At 35.4% G+C, this 27963-nt stretch overlaps 1 protein-coding gene across 6 annotated transcripts; it reads left to right on the forward strand.

The window, feature by feature from the left end:
* Positions 1–238: 238 nt before the first annotated feature.
* LOC113235732 (annexin B10) lies at positions 239–27467 on the forward strand. 6 transcript variants are annotated; one of them, XM_026471610.1, is made up of 8 exons: positions 239–449; positions 2001–2177; positions 10097–10301; positions 12107–12186; positions 17590–17715; positions 19723–19855; positions 24483–24664; positions 26877–27467. In XM_026471610.1, the coding sequence occupies exons 1-8, from the start codon at positions 438–440 to the stop codon at positions 26934–26936; spliced, it is 975 nt and encodes a 324-aa protein (XP_026327395.1). In that variant the 5' UTR covers positions 239–437; the 3' UTR covers positions 26937–27467. The 6 variants fall into 6 exon arrangements, with proteins under 6 accessions (XP_026327395.1, XP_026327397.1, XP_026327398.1 ...); XM_026471612.1 differs by having other exon boundaries at positions 26880–27464; XM_026471613.1 differs by having other exon boundaries at positions 17602–17715; positions 26877–27464.
* The last annotated feature ends 496 nt before the right edge of the window (positions 27468–27963 follow it).

Raw genomic sequence — 27963 nt, forward strand, 5'->3', positions numbered from 1 at the left:
TATATTTTTCAATATCTTTATTGACTATCATCTATGTCTTCTATACATTTAATGAAATTAAATATTGTACACGGAATCGTTGTATCATTTGCCCCCATTTTTCCTCCACGCAAACAGATGTTTCAAATCGTTCATTCATTTTCCTAAAGACGTCTTTACAATGTAACAAATGTTTCCGCACGCATGCGTCCGTTCAGTCATTCAGTAACCTCTGTGACGTTGGTCGTAATAGACGTGTAATTTGGAACTTTCAATTATTAGCCGAGAACTATAGATTCTCCAATATCTCTCGAGAAATAGCACTTAAACCAACTTGCCGGTATCCAAAAAGAGCAACTAAAGTAAAACATCTGTGAATTAAGGTGTAATTTGTGAAAAATTCCATCGGCCTACTTCGCCAATCTTGATTCATAGGAATTCTAACGTCATTAACGAAAATGTCTTACCATGTAAGTATGATTGATTTTTAATTGTTTATATAGCTTTGGCATAATTTTTATAAAGGAGTAACGTGTAGTAGATAGGGCATTCCCAGATGATGTAAGAGTAAAATGCTCGGGCCTGTAAAGCCTTGAACTCGACACGTAAACAAGGTATATACCTAAACAATAATTCCGTAAATAAATAAATATCGACATACGATGATAACGTTTTCAAAAGCCGGCCCGTGAAAATATTTTTGAAATAACTGCTAGTACGATTTTCAAATTTTATTTTATTATGGGGTTTGTTTTGTATTTTCCTCGATCTCCATTTTTGGGGTCACTTGGTTTTCATTGAAGTTTTTACGTAATTGACCTTATGTGGTTTACCTTAAACAACCACAATAGGGTCACATACTTTCATTGGAATTCTAGAAAAATTTAATTTACCAATTTACCTGGAGAGCTAATTACAATGTTATCAAAATTTACTACGGTGTTTCTTTGTTTTTCATTATCACATAATTAAAAAGAACATACTTGTGTCTTGGGAACTGAAGTAATGATTATTACAGTTTTATACTTAAGATTCACTTCACTTCACTTTTTATTTTTATGGCTTTTTATCACATATAATGGATAATACTTCTCTGTTAAATTGCGGATTGATTAAAATTAAAAAGCAAAAATCACAACAAACTAATCATATTATCAATGACAATTACAAAACTTATCTCCTAAATACCCTACGATGGTAATTCGTGAGTTTTTAGATACCTAATAACTCTGAACGACTTCCCCTTTTTACTCTTCAAACACTATTTTGAGCAATTGAAGTTTAAAATTTAATTTGTAGACCCTTTTTTAGTTATAATATAAGAGTATAATCATAGAAATTATTTCTGGTAATTTTGTTTTTTGTGCCCACTCAAAATTTCACATTCATGGTAGTTGTTGTTAATTATACATCAAAAATATAGAACAAAATACTATACCTTAATTTCAATAATTCATATCTAAATCTGTGTGTGTTACATCCTTAATTGATTAAATTGTGAATAACTAAATAAATTAAGTTTTGTTAAATATACTCTGCCTACTTTGATAATTAGTCGGCAATAAAAAAGCCACCTATTAGGAGACTCTTGACCATCAAGAAAGTCTCCTAATAGATTGAAATTATCAAAATATATATTTTTTGATAACTATCTTGGTAATTATTCAGTATATATTCAATAATTATCTATGCTAATTTATAGTTTTGTCTCTTTAATTTTTGATTAAAAGTGACATACAGTAAGAAAACTAAATAAACATGAAGAAAAATCTTTGGGAAAACCAACGCGACTTTTTTGAGATTGACATTTGACATGCTTGGATACCCTGTCTGATACAAACTCCACAACCACATTACTAGCGATAGCATTTTGCTGCTCCAGTTAATTTTGTAAATGTCAAGGTATCTAGCTACATACATCTAGGTACTTATTATTATGTAGCAAGATAATTATAGTGATAATAATCAATGATAATAATATAAAGTTTATATTAACCACTAATAAATATTCCACCTTCCAGCGTGAGCCAACTGTGTTTGGTGTACCCAACTTCAATGCAGCAGAAGATGCAGCTGCCCTACGTGGTGCAATGAAGGGTTTCGGCACCGATGAGCAAGCCATCATAGAGATCCTTACCACGAGGTCCAATGCACAGCGGCAGGCCATTGCGCAGGCATTTACACATGAATATGGAAGAGTGAGTATGACTTTTCACTAGCTTCAGCTCAGGATTAATGATATAAATGTTTCATACAATCATAGCCAATGCTAGAGACTCATACTGGAGATTTTTCTGCTTCCAAGTAGTTACACAGAAATAATGAGTAGTGGTAAAAATGCAATCCCCAGCTGAAATGAATTGTTCCTTCAAAAACAACTGCTGCACATGAATTCTTCAGCAATGGTGCATTTGGCCCAACCAGGACCCCGATTCAGAACAATTCCATATTTTAACTGAATCATTTGATTGGATATCGTTCTCGAATCGAAGGGCGCTTTCCGAGCTATTCAGAACATTCGAGAACGTTCCACTCGGATTCGGATACGATATCGTTATAGCGTTTACGAAATTAGTCGATGAAATGGAAAAATGAAAATCTATTAAGTATACATTTTTAAGACTTATGGCCTAAATAAAATACAGGAATGCATTAATCTTGCATTAAAATAAATTAATAAAATTCAACAAAATCTAGACTATTACGCTCGGTAATTTTCATTCGATAACTGTGTTCTGCGTTCGTAGCCTTTGCCGGTCGAGAAGCTCGGTAATTGTACGGGTGTTACGTCATTTCGGTTCGGTTGCAAATACGACAGTTTGACGTTCGATTCGGGTGTTGTGAATAAAAATGAAAAGAAATCGGTCGACAACTGATTTATCGTAAGGTTCTAAATCGAGCCCATGGATGAAATTCAATACACCGGATGCAAGAGGTGGAATATTTTTTAATGAGATCATTACTGAGGGGATTCGCTCTGGACCTTTTGGAGGGAAAAGTGTCGTTTTTATTTTGACTTTCAATTATTTTGTGAAATCTAGTTTAAAGTGGAATAGGATAGTGCTATTGTGCCTTAATCGAAGATTAAAACGCGAAATTATACGAATCTCGAACTAAAATACCCGTATCGGCCCGTTCTAAGGGATCCAAGCACGCCGCCTCAAATTGCCTATCCTCTTTGTGGCGGCCATATTTACAGAAACATAATTAAACTTCATGTTTAGGCTGATGGCTTTGCCAAAGCCTTAATAAATTAAAAAAAAATCATTACTGAGGTACCCCCTTTCCATAAAAAAAATAATCATCGAAATCGGTTCGTACAAAAAAAGTCTGATTGAGAACCTCCTGATATAATGGTATGGTCGATTTATTGTTTTTTTAAATATTTAAAAAAATATATGCTTTAACAATAATTGTAAATATTATAATAACAAGGCAATGTCATGGAAGATATACAAATAAAAAATAAATAAGGGGATGTGGAATTGACTAGTGCCGTCCGAACCTTACTGTAGCGAATCTTTTTGTACATATTATTTTATATAATCTTTTTAGCAGTTTTGTTCTAGATTGAAATTCTTATTTTTTTAATAATATCAAATGACGACGGCACGAACAAGTCGTGCGCCTGATGGTAAGCTACATGCGTGTCCATAACAGTTGCAGTGCCACTCAGGCAAAGATCTGAGGGGCACTGTCACTGCGCCTGTCACCCTGAGACTTATGTTGACAAGTCCCATGTGCCTATAATTTCACCAGCACCCTTACCCTTCAAGACCGGAACACAGTGATGCTCACAATACTGCTTCGCGGCAGGAATAGGGAAGGTGGCAGTACTTCCCTGGACGAACTCTTTCGCAAGGAGCTCTACTGCTACTAAAAATTCTAAATTTAAATGTGCTTGTTTTGGCGCCTTTTTCTTTGTTATTGTCATTGTTTTCTCTGTTTCGTTCATATTTTTTGGTGGCATTGGCCTGCCGGTGGTCTTAATAAACTTAATTACATCTCCTTTGGTCTTGCTCACTCTTCATTAGCACCCAAATTCAATTGATACGGTCTGCTATACTAACATTACCCAGACGAACTAGATCTCAAACAAAATTTGAAAATTCCATGATAGCGTAATAATAATCTTTTGGCGCTTATCAGTACCAGTATAAACAAACAACACTTTTATCCATCAGTTAAACTAATTTATAGCACTAACTAACCTAACACTGTTTGTTTTATTACTCTGTTGGCACAAACATGTGACGTTTTCTAATAATATTATTATTACCTATATATATTTTTTTAATATATAATAGACACACGCTTGGCCACAATCTCACCTGATGTTAAGCGACGACGGGACGCGTTTGCCTAAAAAATGCCTATTTACACTAGTCTGGAATAGTCCCAAATTGTACTTTTCGGGAAACACAGATGAGTATTTCATTCCTTTGCCGTACACATCAGAAAGGAGAAAGCAAAGCTTTTAGTGCGAATAGGTGGTAAATCAACGACATAAAGATGGAGTGTTCCGGACCTGCTAGTCGAACGAAGGAGGAACGGTGTGTGTGGAACTAAATTGAAAAGTTCCTGCGCACACTCCCCGAAACGTATCCGATAGAAAACCGACAAGCAGGCTACTTTTCTGCGATGGTCGAGATTTTGTAGTTTCGACTCCACAAGAGAATTGTTGTTAATAAGTATCTTTACTTTTCGCACCACCGAGTCCAAGGCAGCACGAATACATGTCGGAAAGACGAAGTAAGGTGTAGGAGACTCCGTTTTGATGAGAAAAGACACGCCTGTGTTTTAACCACACTAAACCTGACCCTGTTCGCGTCTCCCCAGTCGAAAGCCGCTTTCAGGCCCAGGTTCCACCACCCGGTGGAACCCGGTGGAAGTCACCCGAACTTCGCCTCTCGTTTACACCGGACCTCTTCGCAGTTGTCTCGGACGTTATTAATTAATTTTATGTTTAAATAAACAAACAAATGAACATTTTAAATGTTTTTAATACAAACAAGATTGCACCCTTTAATTAATAAATTTAAAATAATATTTTTAAAATAAAATATTTGCAAGACAGGCAAGTTTTTTTTTAATTGTTAAGGGCTGACCAAGGCGAACTTACAAAACAAACACAAACAAAAAGTACTGCTTATTTCTAACAGAAATTTCTTCCTGCAGACCAAAATACAGGAGACAATAATTACAATGATGGGTTTGATTGGTTTGACGTGTACAACAAAACAAAAATATGAATAAAAAATACAATATTAAAAACTTGAAATTATTAAAACTATATAAATAGTTAGATTAAATACATATTCCGTAGTATAATACCTATAAAATGGATGGACAGTCAGTACTTTTGTACTCGATATTTTTCTGATATTAGTACTTTTTGACAACTATCGCATCGTATCGTTTCGAATAATTCCTACTTAGGACATCTCATATATTCATCATCATAGGCAACTCAATTGTAGTGGCCACTTTTGTGCGCAGGTCTCCTGTGAGGATAGGATTAAGGCCACGATGGCCCAATGCCGGTTTTTTTTAAAGTATGCTTTTATAAACGCTTTTCACATAGACGCTTTTATAGCTAAATAAGTTTATTTGTAAAACATGAATTTCATTTTTATTTATTCACATTGACGAATTAATTAGTTTAGGAAATATAGATGGCGGAACTTGAAACATAGATACGTTGTTAACGGTTACGCTTAAATTGAAAAGCGTGCTTATGTGCTTATTTTTAAAAGCAAACTTTTTTTACGTGCTTTTCGTTTAACCTGTAATTATGAACAATTAAACATATAAATGCGCTCTATTTCTTAAAAGGGTTATCCCTTTACAGATAACTTTAACAGCCTTGATATACTATAAATTGGACAAACTGTCTGTCATACAAAAAGTGAATGATTCACGCAACAAGCACACAATAGTATACAATTTTTTTACCATGACCTTCTGATTCAACTAGACTTGTTTAGTTCATGAGTCATACTCAAAGTGACTAGGAGTTTTCCGACTCTATATGGAACTTACTTCACCGTACAGATTTTCAGATTCGTAGTTATTTGCTAAATGATTGCAAATGAAGCTATTTTTTCGTATTTAAATCGCGTATATATTTTTTTTAAATTTATTTCGAGAGAAATACAACAGGTAACTTATTTACTAAAAGTAGGCAAACTGTTGTGCAGTTTGTTGGCGACACTGACATATATCTTGATATCTAGATATATGTCTGTGGTTGGCGACATGGCACTCCTACTTAATTATACCTACTTTACTATGCATTTTATAACATTCTATAATATTAACTGTACTTACTAAATAAAATATAAAAATTACATTAAGAGGTACCCCTTTAACCTACATTTTAGTGTACATTTACTTTTTTGCGTCATTCCTCAGCCAATCAATGTCGTTATATATTTTTGGAACGAAATAACGTGTACATATTATTATTTTTCCATTACAGTTATTTGCTTTAAACTGCACTAGTTTACCCTGCCTTACTCTTTTTGTCATGTACCTAGTCTTAAGCCTTGCTTTATAATTATCACTATAGTAATTTTCCAACACTATCAAATATCTGGTCTTTATTTCATTGGCACGACCTTACAGTGACTAAATAAGTCATTGTATTCTGTGCCATTGCATTTTTGTTTCACTTTTTTGCATACCAAATGTTTTATCAGCCTAGTTTGTAACTATCTGATCTCTTTTAAATAACTATCAAATATTTGTTTTTCGTCTTTTAAACAAACTAAAACAGGCACAGTGGCGGGGTGCCACTCTTTTCGTTTGCTCCGATAAAGTATAAATAACCCTATTCAGGGTTTATTGTCAGACGTTCTACGCTAGTCTAGCTGTGGTATCACTATACTAAACGAAATTTTGATACGACTAGAGTTTAATAAACAATGCATTTCGCGCTATGCTGCGGCTACCCTAGTGGTGTATATAGTGTGAATAGAGTAGATGATTTTTTCGCCATGATACGTAAAAGGTCTAAATGTAAAGGTCTTTTCTTACGAGAGTGAGCGAATCGGCCAATATTATTGTGAGAACATTTCGTGTTACTATTTCTTAAACGAAACTCAGTTTAAAAAAAAACGTATAAATAATTCTTAATTTACTTTAAATTCTTAATAAATAATTTCTATTAATAAAAGTGAATAGAAATGTAATGTAATGTTAAATTATTAACAGGTTTACACCTAAATAAAGAAACATTCTATTTATTTATCTATAATCAGAATGTGTCGAGATAAGATCATTGCTTTTTCAAACAGACAGACAAAGTTTGACTTAAAAAAATAAAACAAAGGAATACTGGCACCTGTTTGATCTTTTCAATTTTGAATTTGTGTTCTATTTGTGGGTTTTCAAATTTAATTCTATTAATTCCTTAAAAAAAATATTTTTCTCATGATGGAGAGAACAAAATAGAGCGCAATTGCGTGTACGTATAGCTTGAGTTTTTTAGTTTTTAACCATATTATGTTGCTTTATACAATTGTTACTACTGTTTTATTTTCTTTTTTAAACCAACTTCAAAAAGGAGGAGGTTTTCAATTTGATGTTTGTTGTATGTTACGTGATAACTCGTGAACCGATTTTGATGATCCTTTTTTTGTTGGACTGAGGCTTACCTCAGTAGTGGGTAGGCGCACTTTTCGGTAACCGTTTTATCAATAAAACTTGGCAAATATTGTCGTTTTTTTTTAGTATTGTGTATTGAGATTATCATTAATTATTTTTGTTTTCCTGTCTTTCTAACTTTGGACAATGTACACACGCCAGCACATTAAGCGACACATTGACGTATCTTGTTCCGTTGCACTGGAGGCGATTTTTGAACAAAAATGTGTAGTCTGTTGTGCCGTTGTCCGTACACTAGTATTAATTTATTACTTCTTCTAATCATGTCGATGGCTTACAGTATAATGCTTGCCATATCTAGGGTAGAGTAGGGTAGGGCGGACTAAAGCACATAAGTAAAAAAAGAATGATAAATTTGACAAAGGCGCCTCTAAAATAAAGTTACAAATTTATGAAGTAACAAATGAATTTGATGTATTAGTTTAAATGAATGATGTTGGATTTTGACTTATGTTCTTTAGTTCGCCGACTCTACATATATGCTTAAAAGATTTGGTATGTATTACTAAATTAAATAAATAAATAAATAAATATTAGATAACATCACTTACGTTGCTTTGATCACAAAGTAAGTAGCTTTAAGTAAGCACTTGTGTTAAGGAAATCGGAAACAATGAACGGTACCACGAACATAGAAAATGTAAAAAATAGACAAGTTAGTGTTTCTACACTGACCCGGCCGGGTATCGAACCCGGAACGTCAGAGATGGCGACACAATGAAAACCGATATACAAGCCACTCGACCATAGAGGGCGTCAAACTGTAAAAACTCTAGTTTGTGTACATTTAAAATAAAAAAATAATAAATAATGTGATTTGTTCATATTATTCCAGTGCCATAATGACATTTACATTGCACACCTTTACAAATCGATCCTTTAAATTCGTTAGAAAATTATATTAACCAATGTTTGGCCTTGAATAATTTTCAATTTGGCTAAAGATATGTATGTTGTACGTTGACACAGCTGCAGGATATACACACACTCACGTCACCAAATCATTAACTACGTACCTACGTGGTACCTACACATTTTATACAGAGCGTAAAAGCGTAAAACAGACGAGAGAGATACGTGCTGCGATACTCCGCGGTCGGTGTCCCAGAACATTGAAATTGGTACCTTGTTTCAATTGGAGTAGCATATAATATACATTGATAAATTCCTCTTCCTCTGCCTTCCATTCGCCGCGCCGATTTGCGCTGCCCTATTGTGAAATGGTCCGTTTTAAAAAGTTCGAGTGGTCCTACCAACAATTGAACCCTCCTTATCTAGTTCCCACAGAGCTAACTTTAGGGTTACCTAAGTCATAGTGTATGTTCGCGAAAGTTCTAGACTAAATACAAACAAAAAACTACAGTCGAATTGAGGACCTCCTTCTTTTTTGAAGTCAGTTAAAAATGTAAAGTCCAACGTCATTGTAATACGCTTATTGCTTTGAAATACAATTCATACGGCGTGACAGTGCTTTGCTCTCAATAATAAATTGTACAGACGCATGTGCAGGGTCAAGAGCACGTCAAGCTTAAGACTTAAGACTTAAATCCAAGTCAACGCCGCTTACTGCTACTGACTATCGACTGACGACAGTTAGTGACGCTTATGCAATAAATAGCCGAACTTGTTTCATTTGAATTAACATTCGTCCAACTGCTATCTATCGATAAAACTGTCGACAACAACTACATACCTATTTAAAATATTATGAAAACTGACAACCCTGCAAATGTCATTTTTTTCAAATTCAAATTATTTATTTTTCTCAGATAACAGGATCCATTGGTGTTATTAAAAATAAAGAAAACAAACTTATAGACTATTGTTAGTATGAAATTACAAATTATAAATTACTTAGAAACTAAAATGTCATGTACTTACGAGGCATCTCGTGCGGAATCATTGTCCGTACGAGATGCCTCAATACAGGCCCTCTGTGGTCGTTTGCAACAACTCTCAGAATGCTGTTGTCACTTCCCCGGAGCCTACTAACCAACGATGCTACCTTTCTCCGCAAGACCGCATTAAAGCAGCTTGTATGGGATAGAGCAATCATTGCAGAGGCACTGCAGTACCGGGGTAGTCCCAACATCATCCTGAACACGTTGTTGTACTGGACGCGAAGGGAATTTAGCGACCTTTGTGAACAGCTAAACCACAAGCCGCCCGTGTACAGACCCTGACAATACGCTTTAAAAAGCGAAATTTTTACTTGGTCCGTACAGCGGGCAAACCTGCGGGCCAGCATATTCCCGCGGACCGCCAAAACCCTGCGTTCCCTCTCGACTGCTCTGCGTTTTTGCTCCGTCTTCCAAAAAAGACACTAGGTATAGAAGTGTTCATATGAGTCAATCCTATAAACTTAATGAATTGTAGTTACACATAGAACTTTTCTTAAACGAATTCAGTTAAACGATGATTTCTGAGTATCCTATTATTTTCTGCCCAGGACATAATCGAGGACCTAAAATCGGAGCTCGGAGGTCACTTCGAGGACGTAATCGTGGCACTGATGCTGCCGCCCGAGGAGTACCTCTGCAAGGAGCTGCACAATTGCATGGACGGGATGGGAACTGACGAACACACGCTTGTTGAGATTTTGTGCACGCGCACCAAGAAGGAGATCGCTGCTATTGTCGCGACTTACGAGCAGAGTAAGTAAAATTTTTGTACTACTCGTATAAGGGCGCGCTCCCATTATGTACGACTGTCGCGTGTAGCCTGTTCCCATATCACAACTATCTATCGTGACTGTGTCGTGGACGTTAATTTTATCGTTGAACGACTGTTGTGTCTAGCTGTTCCCACTAGATCGTGACGACGACAATTTATCGGTTCACGGCAGCTGCCTTGTCGTTTGCACTACAGAATCGTTTGAAGCTGCTATTATCTGTCGTGACATTTTAGTTATCGTCTGACGACTGTCGTTCTAGCTCCTAGTTTCCCAAAAAAGGGCGCTTAAAAGTCCTAGAGGGTAGGGGCTTCGAAAATAATTGGGGTGCGTTGATGCTGTCCAGGGGGTGCTACAGCACTTGAAAAAAAAAAACCCGAATTATTTATATAAACTATCCTACAAATGTGAAAATATGCACAAACTATGTCATTAATTATTACAACTTATGAAATATATTAAAACCAATATCAAAATTTAGATAACAATAATTGACATTAAAAAGCATAAATGTAGTGATGTCAATATAATTTAATTTATCATTCAAATAAAAAATTAATGGTCAAAATTGGATAAATCAATGTTTGCAGGAAAGACTAAAACAAAAAATAAATAATCCTAACAAATGTTCGTAAATTATGACTGAAGCTATATGTGAAATAAATCAATAGTATTATTATTTTAATAGTATCTTTTTGGTCACCGCTCCTGATTCTCTTAATTGTCGCTTAATGCGTGCCCTGACACATTTCACCCACAAATCCATCCACACTCTATCTCCCACATACCAACACACACACACACGCACATTCTACCCCAACACACACACACACACACACATTTAAACACACACACACGCATTCACACGCATACTCACATTTACCCATGCACACAGCTAACCTTTTGCATTAACTTATTTTGAACTATTTTTTTGGTTTGTATTCATTTCTTGGCAAATTTTTCATGTTTTTAATATTTAAGTTATCTTTATTTCTAAATTTTCTAAATTGTTTAAGTAGTTTGTTGTGCGAATTTGATCACCAATTATAATTGGCTAAAGTTTATGTTACCATTGGGGTTAGGCGCTGCATGCTGAGATACAGGTTTAATCCTAGTTCGGCTGCAGAGGCTTACATAATTTGAAATGTACAATTTTCTTAGCCTTATTTTATAATTTATAATTAATTATTTTGTATGTCTGTACATTATTGTTTAAAGTAAATAAACATTATTATTATTATTATTATTATTATTATGATGTTCTTATGTCAAAATCGTGATAAAAATTAAGTTAAGGTATGTCAGTGCAGTTGAATAATAGAAAATGCCAATAATTATAAAAACATGCAGTGAGAACTGAGTTTAACTGCCTCCGTGGCCGAACGGTTACCATGCCGGACTGCCACACAGAGAAATATTTGTGTGGCCTACATTTATTTCTCTCGTGAGTTTGGGTATAATTTGTGGTTGTCTATGTGTGTGTCCATGGCACCCGCGACACAGGGTTTCTGTAGTGCGATGAGTGCGGAGCTATATTGGGTGTGTTAAAAATCTCTCAGTAGTTGTCACTAGCGACAACGAATGCTGAAAACTAGTATCTATAACAAAACACACAGGAGAATTTCGACAACTCGGCAATTGGACCCGTAGCTCAGTTGGTAAGTGCAATGTTACGGTACAGCATGGACGTGGATTAAAGTCCCACCGGGTCGACGAAATTATCCTGTGTGTTCGATTTTTGTATGCATAATCATCTGTATATTCATTCATATTTTTATTGTCATACAGTGTACAACCGACCTCTAGCAGAGCACATGTGCTCGGAGACATCTGGGGACTTCCGTCGGCTGCTAACGCTCATCGTCACTGTAAGTCATCGTTATATTAAACCTACATACGTTACACAGCTGAGCACGGGTCTCTACACAAAACATTGAATCACATAATTAAATAACACTGCTGTCTCACTTTAATCCAAACCAAGAACCACGGCAAACAACTTCAACGTCGCCTTTATCTATTCGTTTGTGAGTTTGATTTAGAACACGTTAAATCATAACTTTTTTTATAATATCAAATGACGGGACGAACAAGGTCTAGCGCCTGATGGTAAGCTACACGCCTGTCCATGACAGTTGCAGTGCCATTCAGTGCTTTAAATCGCATATGTCTGAGGGACACTTCCACTGCGCCCGTCACCCTGAGACATAAGTTGACAAGTACCATGTGCCTGTAATTTCACCAGCACCCTTACCCTTCCAAACCGGAATACAGTAATGCTGACATTACTGCTTGGTGGCAGAAATAGGTACTACCCTAGACGAACTCTTTCACAAGGAGCTCTAAAAAGTTGAAAAAAAAACTTGTACCGGATATTACAGTTCTATATTAAACACATGTCTAAATATAGCTTTGAAAGTTCCTACTACTCGTAGTTATCGATCTGCCATTCTCGTGCCTCTGCCACGAGGTCACTGGCGACAACTGTAAGCGAATGGTGGATGGTACTAATTGCGATTCACGTTGATTAAACGACAGGTGACCAAACGGTAGAGCTCTAATTTATTATATTATGACCTGTGCCCATCGTGTGTCCACGTATTATTAAAATGTAGTGCATTAAAGCAAACATCATATTTATCGATTAAGCCGTTCACATACAGGGGTAATTCGTAAAATACATATAACCTCGCATGACAATACGACTTTTTACGAAACATAATAAATTTACCAAATAAAATAATTTTATTCGTCATCATGGGTACAATAAAGATGTTAACAGAGAGGTTCCATTAAATAATAACGCACAAACTCAACATAGCCCCGCACTAGGGAAACCCTGTGTCGCGGGTGCCATGGACACACACATAGACAACCACAAATTACACCCAAACTCACGAGAGAAATAAATGTAGGCCTAACAAATATTTCTCCCGGCCCGGGAATCGAACCTAGGACCTCTGCGTGGCAGTCCGGCATTCGGTTCGGCCACCGAGGCAGTTAATTAATAATAATAAAAATAACAATAATAAGAATCATTAACAACAGTCATAAATCACTGATTATAGGTTCCACTTTCACACGACAATGAAAAACCTAGTCTTAAAATGTATAACAGTTAGGGTAACAAAAATAATTTAATTTAGAAAATAATCAATCTAAATAAATCAATGTCATGCGGTCACGTTCGTCTCAACAACAAATAAATTAATGTGAAATTAAGTAACAGAATTCCTTAAACGTTTTCCAATTAAATAGTCAAATAATACCAAATGTAAACTGTCGTTTCTGTTGTTGTATTTGGCAGGAAGGTAGTAAGTTCAAATATCGTCCCCGATGACTCCTGGTATTTACAGAGTTATCACCGTTTAGAGCGATCTGTATTAAATACTTTTTTTTTTTACGAAAAATATCTGATGCATTTTATTAATTTAAAGTCATGGAACAAAGGTTGTTGTTAATGATATTATTTATAATAATATAGCCCGGCGAGGATGTTAGTTATTTTACAATTAACCCTGTATATAAACACGCATGCTCATGTATATGAACGAAACATATATGCACGCACACGTCCATAATCGCCTTGCAATTAGGGTTCATTATGGTATGTTATTGTTATTTAATGTAATATTGTTGGATTTGCTTATATTTGCCATTTGTTTTTCAGTAGCTTCACTTTATCATTAATTTATTACATTTTTAATGTAAATTTATAAAGTTCGTCATTTAAGAATATAAATTGAATTAAAAAAAACTGTAAAGTTTGAAAATAAATATAAAGCTTTATGTCCATGTAGTAAGAGTGAAAAAGACATTGTACGTTAACTGTTTACATATTTCACTAGAGGATGAAATTGTCAAATAAATGACATTCAAGAAACTTTAATATAATATGGCGTTGCTTGTTCACGCCGTATTGCTTTATTTACGTAGTATGCCTAACGTGAGTATAATTATTTTCTCTCAGAGTGGGACGCTTGTATATTCGTTATTGTTTTAAAAGTAGAATACACGTTTAAGATGCTTGCGAAATGTTTAATAATTAAAAAAAGAAATAAAAATGTTTAATATCCAAAAATTTAAAAAAAGAACATATCTAATGTAGGTGGGATAGTGCGACATTTAAAAAAAATATTTGTCATGTACCTTGTTTTGTCAAAGCAGGACATTTTTAAGTATTTTGGGGATAGCGGGAATCGCGATATTTTTGGCATTGACAAACATTGAAAGAGCCAGACAAGATTTCCAACGATATCACGCTATTGCCCCAAACGTTACAGGATTAAAAAATCAATTCAATTGAAATCAATTGCAATTGATTTTAATTGAATTGATTTTAATTGCAATTAATTTTTTTAGTTGTTCTAAAAAACAATTGAAACTAACAATTAAAACCGAAAGTACCGAATAAAAGTGTCATTACGAATATGGGTTAGAGAGTGGGTTAGGGGTGTGTTAGGGGCTCGGTTAGGGGGCCGGTTGGGGGGTCGGTTAGGTGGTCGAGTGGGTAGTCGGTTGGGGGATCGGTTGGGGCGCCGGTTGGGGGGCCGGTAAGATGCCTGGTTGGGGGACCGTTTGTTTGGCCGGTTGGGGGGCCGGTTGTGGGGTCGGTTGGGGGGCCGGTTGGTGTGCGGTTAGGGGTGAGTGAGCCCCCCTAACCCAACCTACCTACCCACCCACCCACTCACCAGCTCACACACCCACTAAAACCCACTCACCCACCCCCTCGCCTGCCCCCTAACCTACCACCTAACCCCTAACCTACCACCTAACCCACCCGCTGATCCACCCCTAATCAACCCTCATATGCCCTATACATTTATCATAATTGTCAGTTTTAATTGTTAATTGTTAATCAAAAACATTGAAAAGATTGAAAATTGATTAATTGTTAATGGTAGATATACGCGATTAATGATTGATCAATTGTTAGTTAATTGTTAATTGCGGTTCTCGCAACTAACAATTGATCAATCGTTAATTTCTGTTTCGCAATTGACAATTAATTAATTAATTAAATATCAATCTTTAATTGCCAGAACAATTAAATTTTGCCCAACACTACTTGCATGCAAGTTTAACGTCACACTTGTATGCAAGCTTTTGCAGCATCGAAATACACTCATAAAAGTGTTTAGAGTACCTCAAAAAAAAATTTGAATAATGATATCAATCATCATTCATCGTTATAAACCACTGGCCACATATGTATACTAGAGCGGTTAATACCTCCCTCTGAAATCCCGGAATGACGGTATTTTATCAATTTTTTTTATTGTACCTAGCAGTTATCTGACTATGGTAGTGAATTTTGAAGAAAAGCAATTCTCATTGTTCTGGGTTTTAAGCAAAATCATTACTCTTAATACCAGCAATACTTACATAATGTATGTTTGAATGTTTATAGGAATCGCTTTGGCGGTTGTTTTTCTTTGCACACTAACTGTGGCTTATAAAAAACCAATGCATACGAGTAATTATTGCTCTATGTAACGTCATAATGGAATTCTTGTTATGATATTACGGGGTGGCATTTTAGGTCCTATTTTATTTAGTTCGTATAATTATTTCGTTAAAAATGTATATTATAATATACATGCAAAAAATTTTATATTCTAGTCTTTTAGCATATTCAAACTATCTTTATTTTTCACAAGTAAGCGAATGACTCTTGATATAGTCAAATTGATTAAATACTATACTTCTCTTACTTCTTTCGTAGGTACATAACTCAGAGAAAAGTGAATAAGAAACTCTAGGGGTTGCTCTTTTTGGAAATTTATTTTCACATATCATTTACAATATTTATTTTAAAATATCATGGCTGGAAAGAATCTAAAAGAGCTAAATTACTACCATGGTTTTTGGTATCCAAGTACGCAGCAGCTGTATAGTAATTACAAAGCTTCAAGATTGTTAGTAAATGGCAAATTTTAAATAATAAAAATCTATGGCTTTGCCTCCTAATATCTTCACGACTACCAAGAACAGCCAGTTTATCTTTTGTATTTATCAAGGCATAAAATTAGTTTTTGACCTGGAATAAATAACTTATAACTAAACGAAATCCACGGAAAAGTAATAGAAGGACTAAAATATCACCCAGTAAAATAACATGAAATTTCCCGGAGTTCCGGATAGGGATGACTCATCGAGGGCGAGAAGGTCACAGGGAGGTTTGGAATGGGGGATAGGGCGCGGTGATGGTAGCACGAAATATTCTATTACTTTTGCTTGGGCTAAATATCTTTTACCTTGGACTTGTGGCAGTGTAATTTGACTAATTACATTTTTTTTGTAATGTAAACTTAATATATGTAAATATATTTGTAAATAGATTTTTTGTATTATAATACTATTAAATATAATTTGTGTATGGTCAGGTAGGGTTAGTGGAACACCAGAGGAGGGAGTTGAGTTAGCGCCCAGTTACACGAGGAGGAAGTTTCCACGCGTCTGCCGCGCGGCGTCCGCCCAGCTCCACGCCTTCATGCACATTAATGGCAAATCTGAATTCTGTTTACTAGGCAACAACATTTAAATTCCTCTGAATAATACGCTCATTTAAGTTAAAACGCAAAAGTTAAGCAAATAGAGCGTATTTTTATAAACAAATTAGTTTAAATGATTTTCAAGAGATGGCGCTACGATGCTCCAAATCCAAAAAGGCGGAAAAACCAAATTTGACAGTTGTGAAATCTTGAGAACACGAGGTATATAATATCTTCATTACAAATACGATAACTATTCTTCTTACCCCATCTATTGAGGGAAGAGAAACGTTACCAGAATTTGCAGATTTTAGACAAATACATCGCAAGTATTGAATTTAGTATAATGATGGTTAACACCATGTGAAGGTGATAAACAAACGCAAGTTTGGTGTATTTCGAAATTGTTATAAAACTTTAGCTCCTAGAGTTCAAAATAGAGTATGTCTCTCAAACCCCATCTGGCTATAATGTATATGCGATATTACTAATGGTACGATATGAAGTAAATATATTTTGTAAATATATTTACAAGATATCACTGATTGATCACAATTTGCTACGTTATCAGGTTTTTAGTACGTTACTTGTTAGTAAATACAGTACGTGATGATAGCACATACAAAGAAATATCTAGATGTTTATAGTATTACTGTCAAATTGACTACCCAGTTATTATTTTTACGAAACAATAAACTTTAAACAATTCAAAATTTCATCAAAACTATGCCACAAGTCCAGGGCGCCTGAGAGCTCTATGCACGGCGTAACTTGTAGTCCTCCCCGCAGGGGGCGCGCGACGAGGAGGCCGGCGTGAACCCTGCGCGGGCGCAGGAGGCCGCACAGCAACTGTACGATGCCGGAGAGGCTAAGTGGGGCACCGACGAGGAAATCTTCAATAAGGTATGTTTTACCACGTCACTTCTTTTCCATAATTATATTTTTGAATTGATTTAAATTTACACCAATAAACATCACGCCGACACGCCGAATCTTCAATCTCAAAGTCTCAAATTGTTAGTGGCTCCGACTAACAACACCAAATGTGTATGTAATTTTAGCTGATCACCTGCCACTAACTAGATGGCAATGTATGGAAATAGTACTTTTGGTTACAAATAGGTGGAGCTGTTTATTTATTAAGTAATTAATATTGATCGTGCAATAGTAACAATATTAATCGCAAAATGGCAACATTAGTTATACATATTTATAGTTCATCTTTTTTGAAAACAGAGTAAAATGACAGTTCATTACGCAAAAGCGTTGCCCGCTCACTAGCAACTAGTGATTGCAGTCGATAAATGTTCTATATAGAATATTTTCAAGCTTTTAATTTAAATTTAATATACATAATCAAATCCAATATGAATAAAAATTTATATCGATACTAGTAGACTAACTGTCAAAATAAGAAGGCAATAACGCAATTAGTAGTCATTAGAACGTCGTAACATTAACAATTTAGTTATTTTTGGCAAAATTTTATCCTCCTTGACAATCTATCGATAAAACTATCGACGACAATGACACAACTATTAAAATTTTTATGAAAACTGGCAACCCTGCAAATGTAATTTTACTCCGTCTTCAAAAAAGACAGACTATATAGGAAGGGTTTGGTCCAGGGATTTTTTTACTAGAAAACTCCTATTATATGTTTCTATCCGCATAAAATGTATAATTTTATTATTCCGCCAGCAGGTTGATTCGGTTGTCTATACACCTTCATTGCAGTTTTCCTAAACCTCTTAAATTTCGAGAGGTACTCAAACCTTACAAGTAAATTGACTTGTTAGGGTCCGTTTTCAGCAGTTTACCATTTACTTCGTTTCAGAGGCCTTTTTCCAAGATCGCATAAAAAATTTAATTATTTATTTTTTTATTCCGGTCATTCATGCATAAAGCTCGGTTCCCACTGTGAGCGGAGCCGACCCATTAATGACTTCTTTTACCTCGCAAGAGAAAACTGCTTACGTGTGTTGCCACCAACAAAGAGTCGAGCGGAAATGACTCAGCGGGCAAAAAGAGTAAAAATGACCTCGCTCCTGCCCAGAGTTACCTCGCAATTGAAAATTACATAATAATGCTTCCACCGAGAAAGAGTTGAGCGAAGCGATCCAAACGAATAAAAAGGTGTAAAATTAGTCAGTTGCGTCGCGGTTTCATCAATTAGTTTGTCAATTACTCGCTCGCTGTTTTCCCCGCCCCTCACCCGCGCATTTTTGTGGCAGCCAGCAGACGTGACCGACGTTTTTTTTCGAAATGGAGCAACTCATAGAGTTGACAATCCCCATGTTTATGGGCAAAGAATACCGAAACATAGATGAAAAAGAAGCTGCATTTTTTTTATAATAACGCACACACTCAACATAGCCCCGCACTAGGGAAACCCTGTGTCGCTGGTGCTATGGACACACACATAGACAACCACAAATTACACCCAAACTCACGAGAGAAATAAATGTAGGCCATATAAATATTTCTTCCGGCCCAGGAATCGAACCTGGGACCTCTGCGTGGCAGTCCGGCATGGTAACCGTTCGGCCACGGAGGCAGTCACGAAATGAGAGTGCATGGAAATCTATAGTTGGAAACTCCAATTGAACTCGCACTCTGTGGAAATCGAGTAATCATTTTCTATTTCTCATTTTCCGTTCAGCTCGCTCTGCCCATTCTTCTGTTTCATTTCTCTTTTGCGGTGGGAATCAGACGACTAAACTCTTTCTTGGTGGAAACGCAAACCTTCATTTCATAAAATCGTTTTCAACTGGTGGGAACTGTGTCAGCTAGTGAATTAAAGATAGACTTCAAAATACGGATAAAAATTTTTGTTTTTTTTTTAACATGAATAAATCCAGTGGTACACGGGAGGTTATTATAGCAATGTTGTCGTAATGTATCCTCCAGATCCTTGCGCACGAGAGCTTTGGGCAACTGCGCTTGATATTCGAGGCTTACAAGAACATCGCTGGCCGTACCATCGAGCAGGCCATCAAGGCCGAAATCGGCGGGGAGCTCAAGGAAGCCCTTTCTGCCATTGGTGAGTTACTCCGAGCTCTTTTTGTTCGTGGAATTTTGGACAGAGAACAAAAAATAATGAGAATGGACACTCTCCGCCCCTCCCTAGCTTTAGTTACCGCACCACGCCCCGCGCATTGATTGAACGGCAACAAGGCTGTCGGCGAGCCGTTTTTGCGCTAAGACGGCTTTGATATTTGAATATAGTTTTCATTTATTCATTACGAAACTTGTATGTTACTATTTATAATGGTCGTGAATTGTGCTTATCCGAAAGATGAAACGAAGATGAAAAAACTTATGTCTGAGACTCATTCAGTTATTTCTGAGGTATCTGTAACTTCAGTTTCTATCTTTCGCTAACGGTAAAGAAGGAAAACATCGTAATTAAGGCCTGCCTTTTACCCTGGAAAACATGTGGACTATCCAACTGGCCAGAGTTGTGGACTGTGATGTAAATCTTCTTCTTAGAGGAGACCCGTGTTCAGCAGTGGGGCGTATAATGGGTTGATGATGATGATGATGAAGAGGTGCAAGCTTTTCATGAATTTCTAAAAATTGTACAGACGGCAGCACATCAACTTACACATTGACGGATCTTGTTCCTTTGCACTTGAGGCAATGACCCTGATTCAGAACTCTTCGGTATTTTAACCGAATTGTTCGGTATTTTAACCGAATTTGATACGATATCGTTATCAAACAGCGTTTACGGAGTTAGTCGGAGAAATAGATTATAAGAATAATGAAAATCCTTTTAAATGCATTTTAAGCCTTCCAAGGCCTAAAATGTAGGAATGCATTAGTCTTGCATTAAAATAAATTAATAAAATTAAACAAAATCCACACTTTATTTAAAATAATAAGCGATTTCCATATTACATTCTTGCTATGTACACAATAGGACGTTCGGTAACTTACATTCGGTAACTGTGTCGGAATAACGTTTGTATCATTTGCCGGTCGAGAAGTTCGAGTAATCGTACGGGTGTGACGTCATTTCGGTTCGGTTTCGAATACGACAGTTCAACGTGCGATTCGGGTGTTGTGAATAAAAATGAAAAGAAATCGGTCGACAACTGTGTTATCGTAAGGTTCTGAATCGACCCCCAGGGTTGTTGCTGATGCAGGTTTGTTACACGTCAGCGGATGCCGATTTTTTTTATGCTGTTTTTATGTATTTATAAAAATCTCACGAAAAATGTACATCCTTTCTGAATGAATCTGTATGTGCATGAAAAAGCTTTCTATTTTCTTTGGTATTGTAATACAATATTATTTAAATAACTTTGTGACATTTAACTAAAGAATCAATCTGCATACAAACAATCAACCTGTCTGGCTCAATCGTTGTGGAATTTTATCAATTTTATATTTTATCAACAACAGTTGAGCTGCTTTTTCGGTTTATAGTCTGTTTCTGGAAGGTTTGTAAATTATTCCAGACTGTCTTTTAACTGTAACTTTTTTGTAACTTTTGTAACGACTCGAACATCCGCAATTAATATCAGCATCGATGAATGCGGATGCGGATGCTGATAATCGCAACAACCCTGATTCGAACAATCTTGATGTGCTGTTCTCTGTACAACAAAATTTAGGTTTCTATAGTACAATCTAAGGAACAGAACAAAAACTACCCACCTCTTAGAAAAATGTATTTGTATTTCTTAGATTTTGTGCATTTAGAGCTTGCCATAATGTTACTTACTATATAGTAATAAGTTTCTCATTTAAGTGAATGTCCAATTCTTTTGAGAAAATTCTTAAACCACAAGTTTAGTCATACTTATGAAAGTATAATCAGCACTAAAAAATCTAAGCTAAAAATAATATTATTTTATATACTTATCTATTGTCTTTTTTGTATGACGATGTGATATTAATAATATTATTTCGTGTAACGCCTACCAGAGTAACGGTACCGCTCAAAGTTAAAAATAAGAAGTGGTTTATAACTGCATAATTTCAAACTAATGTGGTTTTTGTACGCAAACATCCATTATCAGGGTCCATCCATTAGGGTCAGATTATGGGCCCCATACATTGACTTACAATTATATGGTGGTCGGGTCCGCGCAAAAAAGTGTCCGAACTTATAGGGCGTTAAAATCGTATACAGAGCGTCATTCACGCTCTAGTCTTCGTTTGTTCGACTGACAGCGAAGCAAGCAAAATTAGACAGTACTGCGATGACATTACAATTTAAATTCAACGTTTTAGCTTTTTCATATTCCTTTACATGTCAGTACGCTTAAATAGGTTGACTTGGGACATTTTTTTTGTGGTTTTTGTATTAGACCCGTCGTCCATTTATTTGTAAGTCAATGGCCCCATATCTTTATTCAGTTTCGTGTACACTCATACAAAAATATAACTACACCTTTTGTTTTATCCAAGATCGCAGATACCCTGAGCAAATGTCATAGAGTAGTAAGTCATTGTCGCATTCCTCAAAGTACAAAGCTAATGAATCACACATGTACTAGCGGCGTCATAAATTGGGAGGATGTAGCCACTTGTCTGTATTCTTACAGCTAAGAATGGACTCTATCACAGCGCCCCTGGAGATCAATTTTATGTGGCAAACAACTGCGTGATATTTAGTGTTTTTACATACTTAGAGTTGCTCGTGTAGATTACATATACACACACACTGGCACATTTAGCGGAGCAAAAAAGTGGTGATATAAAATGGTAACGTTTATATTTAAATAAATAAGAATTATACATAAAGTAGCAATTAAATTAGCCTTACTAAACGTTTATTGAAAAAAAAATCTAAATTAAACAAAATTGAATTTATTTAGATTTGTGCTGCTGAAACAGCTGAAAATTAAAAAAAACTTTTGCAATTAAAATGTACGAAGTTTACAAGAACATAGAATTAGCCTCTTGGCCTGCGGCGCGTGATCGGGTTCTAATTACGGCGTGTGGGCTCTTCGGTGGCACAGCAGTTAGTACTATGGGTGCTTGATGAGGTTCCGGCTTCGATTCCCGATTTGGGCCGGTTTATGAAACAAACATTTTTAAGTTAGTTTTGGTTTGGGTATTGCCCTAAGAGTTATCGTCATTGTTGTACTCATAGTATAATACACTAGTATGAGACCAGAAAATTTGTGTTATTTTCTAGCATTATTATTTTTTTCCCTAAAATATTATGTAATGTAAGGGTCGTATTCTACAACTCTACTCAATGCTCAAGTCAGGATTTGAGTATGGTTTAAAGCACTCGAAATCATACTCAAGTTCCTGCCATTAGGGTTGTATTTCCAGTGCTCGTGTTTCAATTGCAATCCTGACTTGAGCATTGAGTAGAGTTCTGGAATACGACCCTAAGATTGTTTTGATTAATGTAATGGTTCTAGACTCTACATAAGAGTCTATTGTGTGATCGGTAATTCAAGTTATGACAACCTCGGTGGCCTAACGGTTTACATTGTGGGCGCTAGATACGGAGGTCCCGGGTTCGATTCCTGGTAGGACCAATTTGGGGAATGAACTTTTCTAAATTGGTTCTGCTCTGGGTTGTCTGGGAAGTGCTTCAAAGTGAATTCCGCTGCTCTGGTACTCATAGTACAGGGAATTCCTAAACCAGAGCCCTAAAGTCTGCTAATTGAAAATCATTTCCATTGTGTGAACCATCGACCTGATATTAATGGTGAGTCCATGACGTAGTGCAAGAGTAAAATTTAATTGCTATGATAGTTTTAGTAAGGCAACATAGATCATTAGTGATTCAATGAATGAATGCCATCACTGCCATTGCCATTTTACTGACATTCTACAGAGACTCAACGGCCATTGCAAGTAGATTTTAGTAGTAAAACAAATCGCATAGCCAGTGAAACAGTGACTTAACTTACATTCGTAAAATGAATTAAAAGTTTTGTATTTAGGGCTACTGAGCACATTTGAAGAGCTCTTAAATGTTATACTATTTCTACAGAAAAATTAAAGAACCGAACCGATTATAATGGTTCTTTTGTTGGAAAGAGGGTATCCCAGAATTGGAAGAAAATATTCCAAAAAAAACTAACCAAGTCAAATTAGGACATGAAATTGGTTTCGCGCACTTTCCGGTAACCGATTTCAATAAAACTTGGCAAGTAGATATAATTCCACGAACTTTTGAGGTCGGTTAATTTTATAAAATAGTCCCTATAAATTGCATTTATAAAACCGGTTTAGGATCACAATTTTTTGCAGTTAAGTCTGTGTTTTACTGGAAGTGCGAAATATTACCATAATTGCGATGTGATCGTATTGGAATCTCAATGGCAATGACCAGCGGTTTCAGGAAAATTAGCAGACTTGGGCTCCAGGAAATTCGCGGCGGTCTGGCACATTATTATTATTACATTATTCTGTTTTTCTAATGTTTTATTATTATTATTAACCACAACTCCCCCGAAACATCAAAAAACTTTGCAGTTGAGTGCGTGGAAAGCGCAGCAGCATGGTTCGCGACACGCCTGCGCAAGTCGATGCAAGGCCTCGGCACCGACGATCGCACACTCATACGCATCATCGTCAGCAGATCTGAGATCGACCTGGGCGCCATCAAGAGGGAATACGAACGCCTATATGATAAGACTTTAGAAAGCGAAATACGGGTATGTACTTCTTTATGTATATATGTTTTACAGTCGAATGCGTGGAGAACGCCGCGGCGTGGTTCGCCCAGCGTATACGCGCGGCTATGGAAGGGGCAGGCACTGAAGATAAAACGTTGATCCGGATTATAGTAAGCCGAGCAGAGATTGATTTGGGCAGTATCAAGCAGGAGTATGAGAGAATTTATGATAAAACGCTTGAAAGCGATTTAAAGGTACGTAATGGACTTTTTAAGAGTTTGGTTTGTTGGTTGTGTACTTGTTATTCAAAGGTATTTAAAATTAATAAATTGAAGATATATAAAATTAATGAAGTGATTAATAGAGTCAAGAGTGATGTATTAAAATTGATAAATATAGCAATAAATGATATGTTTCGACTGAAAGATTTGAATCCAAGGTCATAAAATTGCTATTATATCATTATACTACGTTTACATCATTATGACGTTATTAAAATTAAAACAATCGTTATACAATTTATTTCAAACACTCGCACTTAAAAACCTTAAAATAATAATAATAATAATAATAATAACGTTTATTGAAAAACATGTTGTTACATAATAGTTCTTATAGTAGTTTACAGTATCAAACATGTACCCTGTAAGGGCGTAGCAATGTCAATTTTTTAAGTATACATTTTGATTACCATTAACTAAAATATCATTATAATGATAATTAAATCTAAACAAATATTTTCTGAAAAGTCAATGAATTAATTGGAAAATGAATGTCAAATTGAAGTCTAAAGTATTTCAAAAAAATTTATCGTCAAATTATTCTAGAACTATATAATAATAGTCATAACATTTGTCATTTTATTAAATTACATAATTATGTCATATTTTTTATAAATATAGTTAACATATCAAAATTCCTTTTTTATGACGTTATGAACAATTTTCCTTGTTATTAAAAAAATCTTGCAATGAATAGTAGCATTTTTGAGACAGATGTTTACTAAGTTGATTTTTAAACATTTTTACGCTATTTATCAGTTTGAAACATTAAACGGATCTTTTTGTAAAAAAATAACATACTATCTTGTTATTTGTGACGGATAATATCATATTATCGTGTCATTTGTCACAAAAAAAACTAAGTAATTTTATTGTCTGAATAAAAAAGGTGTGTGATCACTGTTTCTAGGCTCACGTTTTGTTAATTAAAATAAGTGAAGCTAATGAGCAATTATTTTCACATCAATTAGTACATAAATGTTGTAATCAACTTCCTGGCGTAGATTTATTTAATTGCCTTTAACGAAAATTTATGAAGTACATCCAACCAACATCCCAAACCAGCTTTGGTCTCGGTCGCACAGCATTTACATACCTTTATAATTGAAGCACATTGTAACTTAATACAACTTACCCACACGGGGATATGCTTACAATCATGTATCATTATTATATACATAATTATCTTTTATACTTACATACAAAATTATAAACTATAGCTATTTTATAATGAATCTATCGCATGAGAAGCTTTTAATGCTTTCAATGTCTTAGATCGAGTCTATAATGAGTTGTAATGTGTTTTAAATATTTTTTCAACATTCTAATCGCAACTGATGGTGATCGGACAGGAGGTGAGGTTATAAATATAATTAGTTTTAAGTATTCTTCATTTTTTATTATTATGATATTATTTATTCAATGTTTTATAAAAGATCAAAAAATTATTCCTTGACTAAATAAATACACACATCTAAAGGATATAAATATATCACGGAGAATGTGCGATGGAATACACGATTTAATTCCGCCTTCCCCGTTCCGTCACCGAGGGACTAGGCGTAGGCTTGGGTTCCACCCCCATGTTGTGGATATTCCAAACTCACACAAAGCTTTACGCTTCCACATTTAAATGGCGAACGGCTATGAAGTGGAATTCCCTGCCTGCAGACTTGTTCTCTTAACGTTATAACTTGGGCCTTTTCAAGGCGAGAGTGAATAGGCATTATTTAGGTGTGCATCCTCCATCGCTGACCTCATCGTCACTTTCCATCTGAGGTCACTTACATTAAGTGCGCACTTACATTATATAAAAAAAACTTCGCACAAAATACTAATCATGATGCGTTTCTCTTTCCGCACGCTGCCGCATGCTGATTCGACACAACGCCATCTATCGATCGAAATTGGACAACCCTCCGCCGTAATTGATACTAACATACGACCACCTCATATATTGGACGAAACTTCAATCACTGCCTGCCATCTATCGGTGAAATTATTGCAACTTGAATGTTGATAATTTTTTACCAAAATCTTGAAATTTCTGCTATGAAACTACTGAATGTTATCCACCTTTATTGTTTTACATGTAAAACGCCACCTTTTGGCGAAAATGTGAGCTTTAAACAATTTTATTGTGTAATTTTAAAAAATTTTAAAACTTTTTTACGCGACTCGGCAGCAGAATGAAACTTCTGGTGACTACAAACGAGCCTTGGTAGCGCTTTTGGGACCAGCTTAAGAGCCCCAAAGAAGTTTTTAAACGAGATTCGTGGTACCAGTGAACTAAGAAATATTAAGCATACATTTTGTATTTATCTTTGAAATTATAATTTTTATAAGCACCATTTTTTAGCCAATTGATGCTATGAAAGTCGGCAACGGTTTGTTAATTTATTTTTAAAACCTCGAATAATAACAATAAAGTACACTAGAATTGAAATAATTGTGTAGATATAAGCTTATTGTGGTTGTACCAACGCATCGGGTTTAGTATTAACGAAACTAGAGTATTTATTATGGATCTGTCAAAATGTATTTATTTGAAATTGTATTGTTAGAACTTGACGAAAGTAGTGCCTTACAAAAGTTGGTTTTCTGAAAAATGTATTTAAAGTTGCATATGAAGAATATTTACAATGTTTATTTGGCTAAAGATTTTATTGTATTTGCATTCCAATTTACCCTTTTTGTATTCCCTTAGCTTTAATTATACCTTTTTTAATTTTATTGGAATAATAAATGTTATGTACTGTGTCATTTGTTTTTTAGTGTGCCTTATTCCAGATTCCCTATTATCAAGATTTAAATTTTTACTAGCAAGGTAAAGTCAGGAATTTAGTGGGGTCCTAGAGATGTACGACGCTCTGCCGCCGCCGAGGAATTTAACCGGCGTAAAATAATCGTGGCAATAATCTCCGTACAGAGTACTAAAGAAACCGACATCAAATGTCATTCATTACCTAGTTTGCCACCCGTAGAGGTAAATTTAAATGGGACCACTACTTTGGTAGCCTATGTCCAACAAAAAAATAATCATGAAAATCGGTTCACAAATATGATACGCGTAACATACATACAAAAAAAGTCGAATTGAGAGTTGTTTGAAGTATAAGCGTCTTTGTTAATTATTTACTAAAATTCAATACAATAATTTGGTACATTTAAAATGAGCTACGTTCCTGACAAAAATGTTTATTCATATGAATCAATGGCCAGATTATATCAGAATGTTTAATTTGAAAAAGTATGCCCGATCGGCTCACATT

This window comes from Hyposmocoma kahamanoa, unplaced genomic scaffold (genome assembly GCF_003589595.1).
Source record: "Hyposmocoma kahamanoa isolate Upper Pololo Valley unplaced genomic scaffold, ASM358959v1 88, whole genome shotgun sequence".
NCBI lineage: Eukaryota > Metazoa > Arthropoda > Insecta > Lepidoptera > Cosmopterigidae > Hyposmocoma > Hyposmocoma kahamanoa.

What these genes read in the sequence shown, in the direction of transcription:
- LOC113235732 (XM_026471610.1), top strand. An exon ending in TTACACATGAATATGGAAGA is followed by an intron (nt 2,178 to 10,096) that starts GTGAGTATGACT and finishes TTTTCTGCCCAG; the next exon opens with GACATAATCGAGGACCTAAA. An exon ending in CGCTTGAAAGCGATTTAAAG is followed by an intron (nt 24,665 to 26,876) that starts GTACGTAATGGA and finishes GCGACTCGGCAG; the next exon opens with CAGAATGAAACTTCTGGTGA.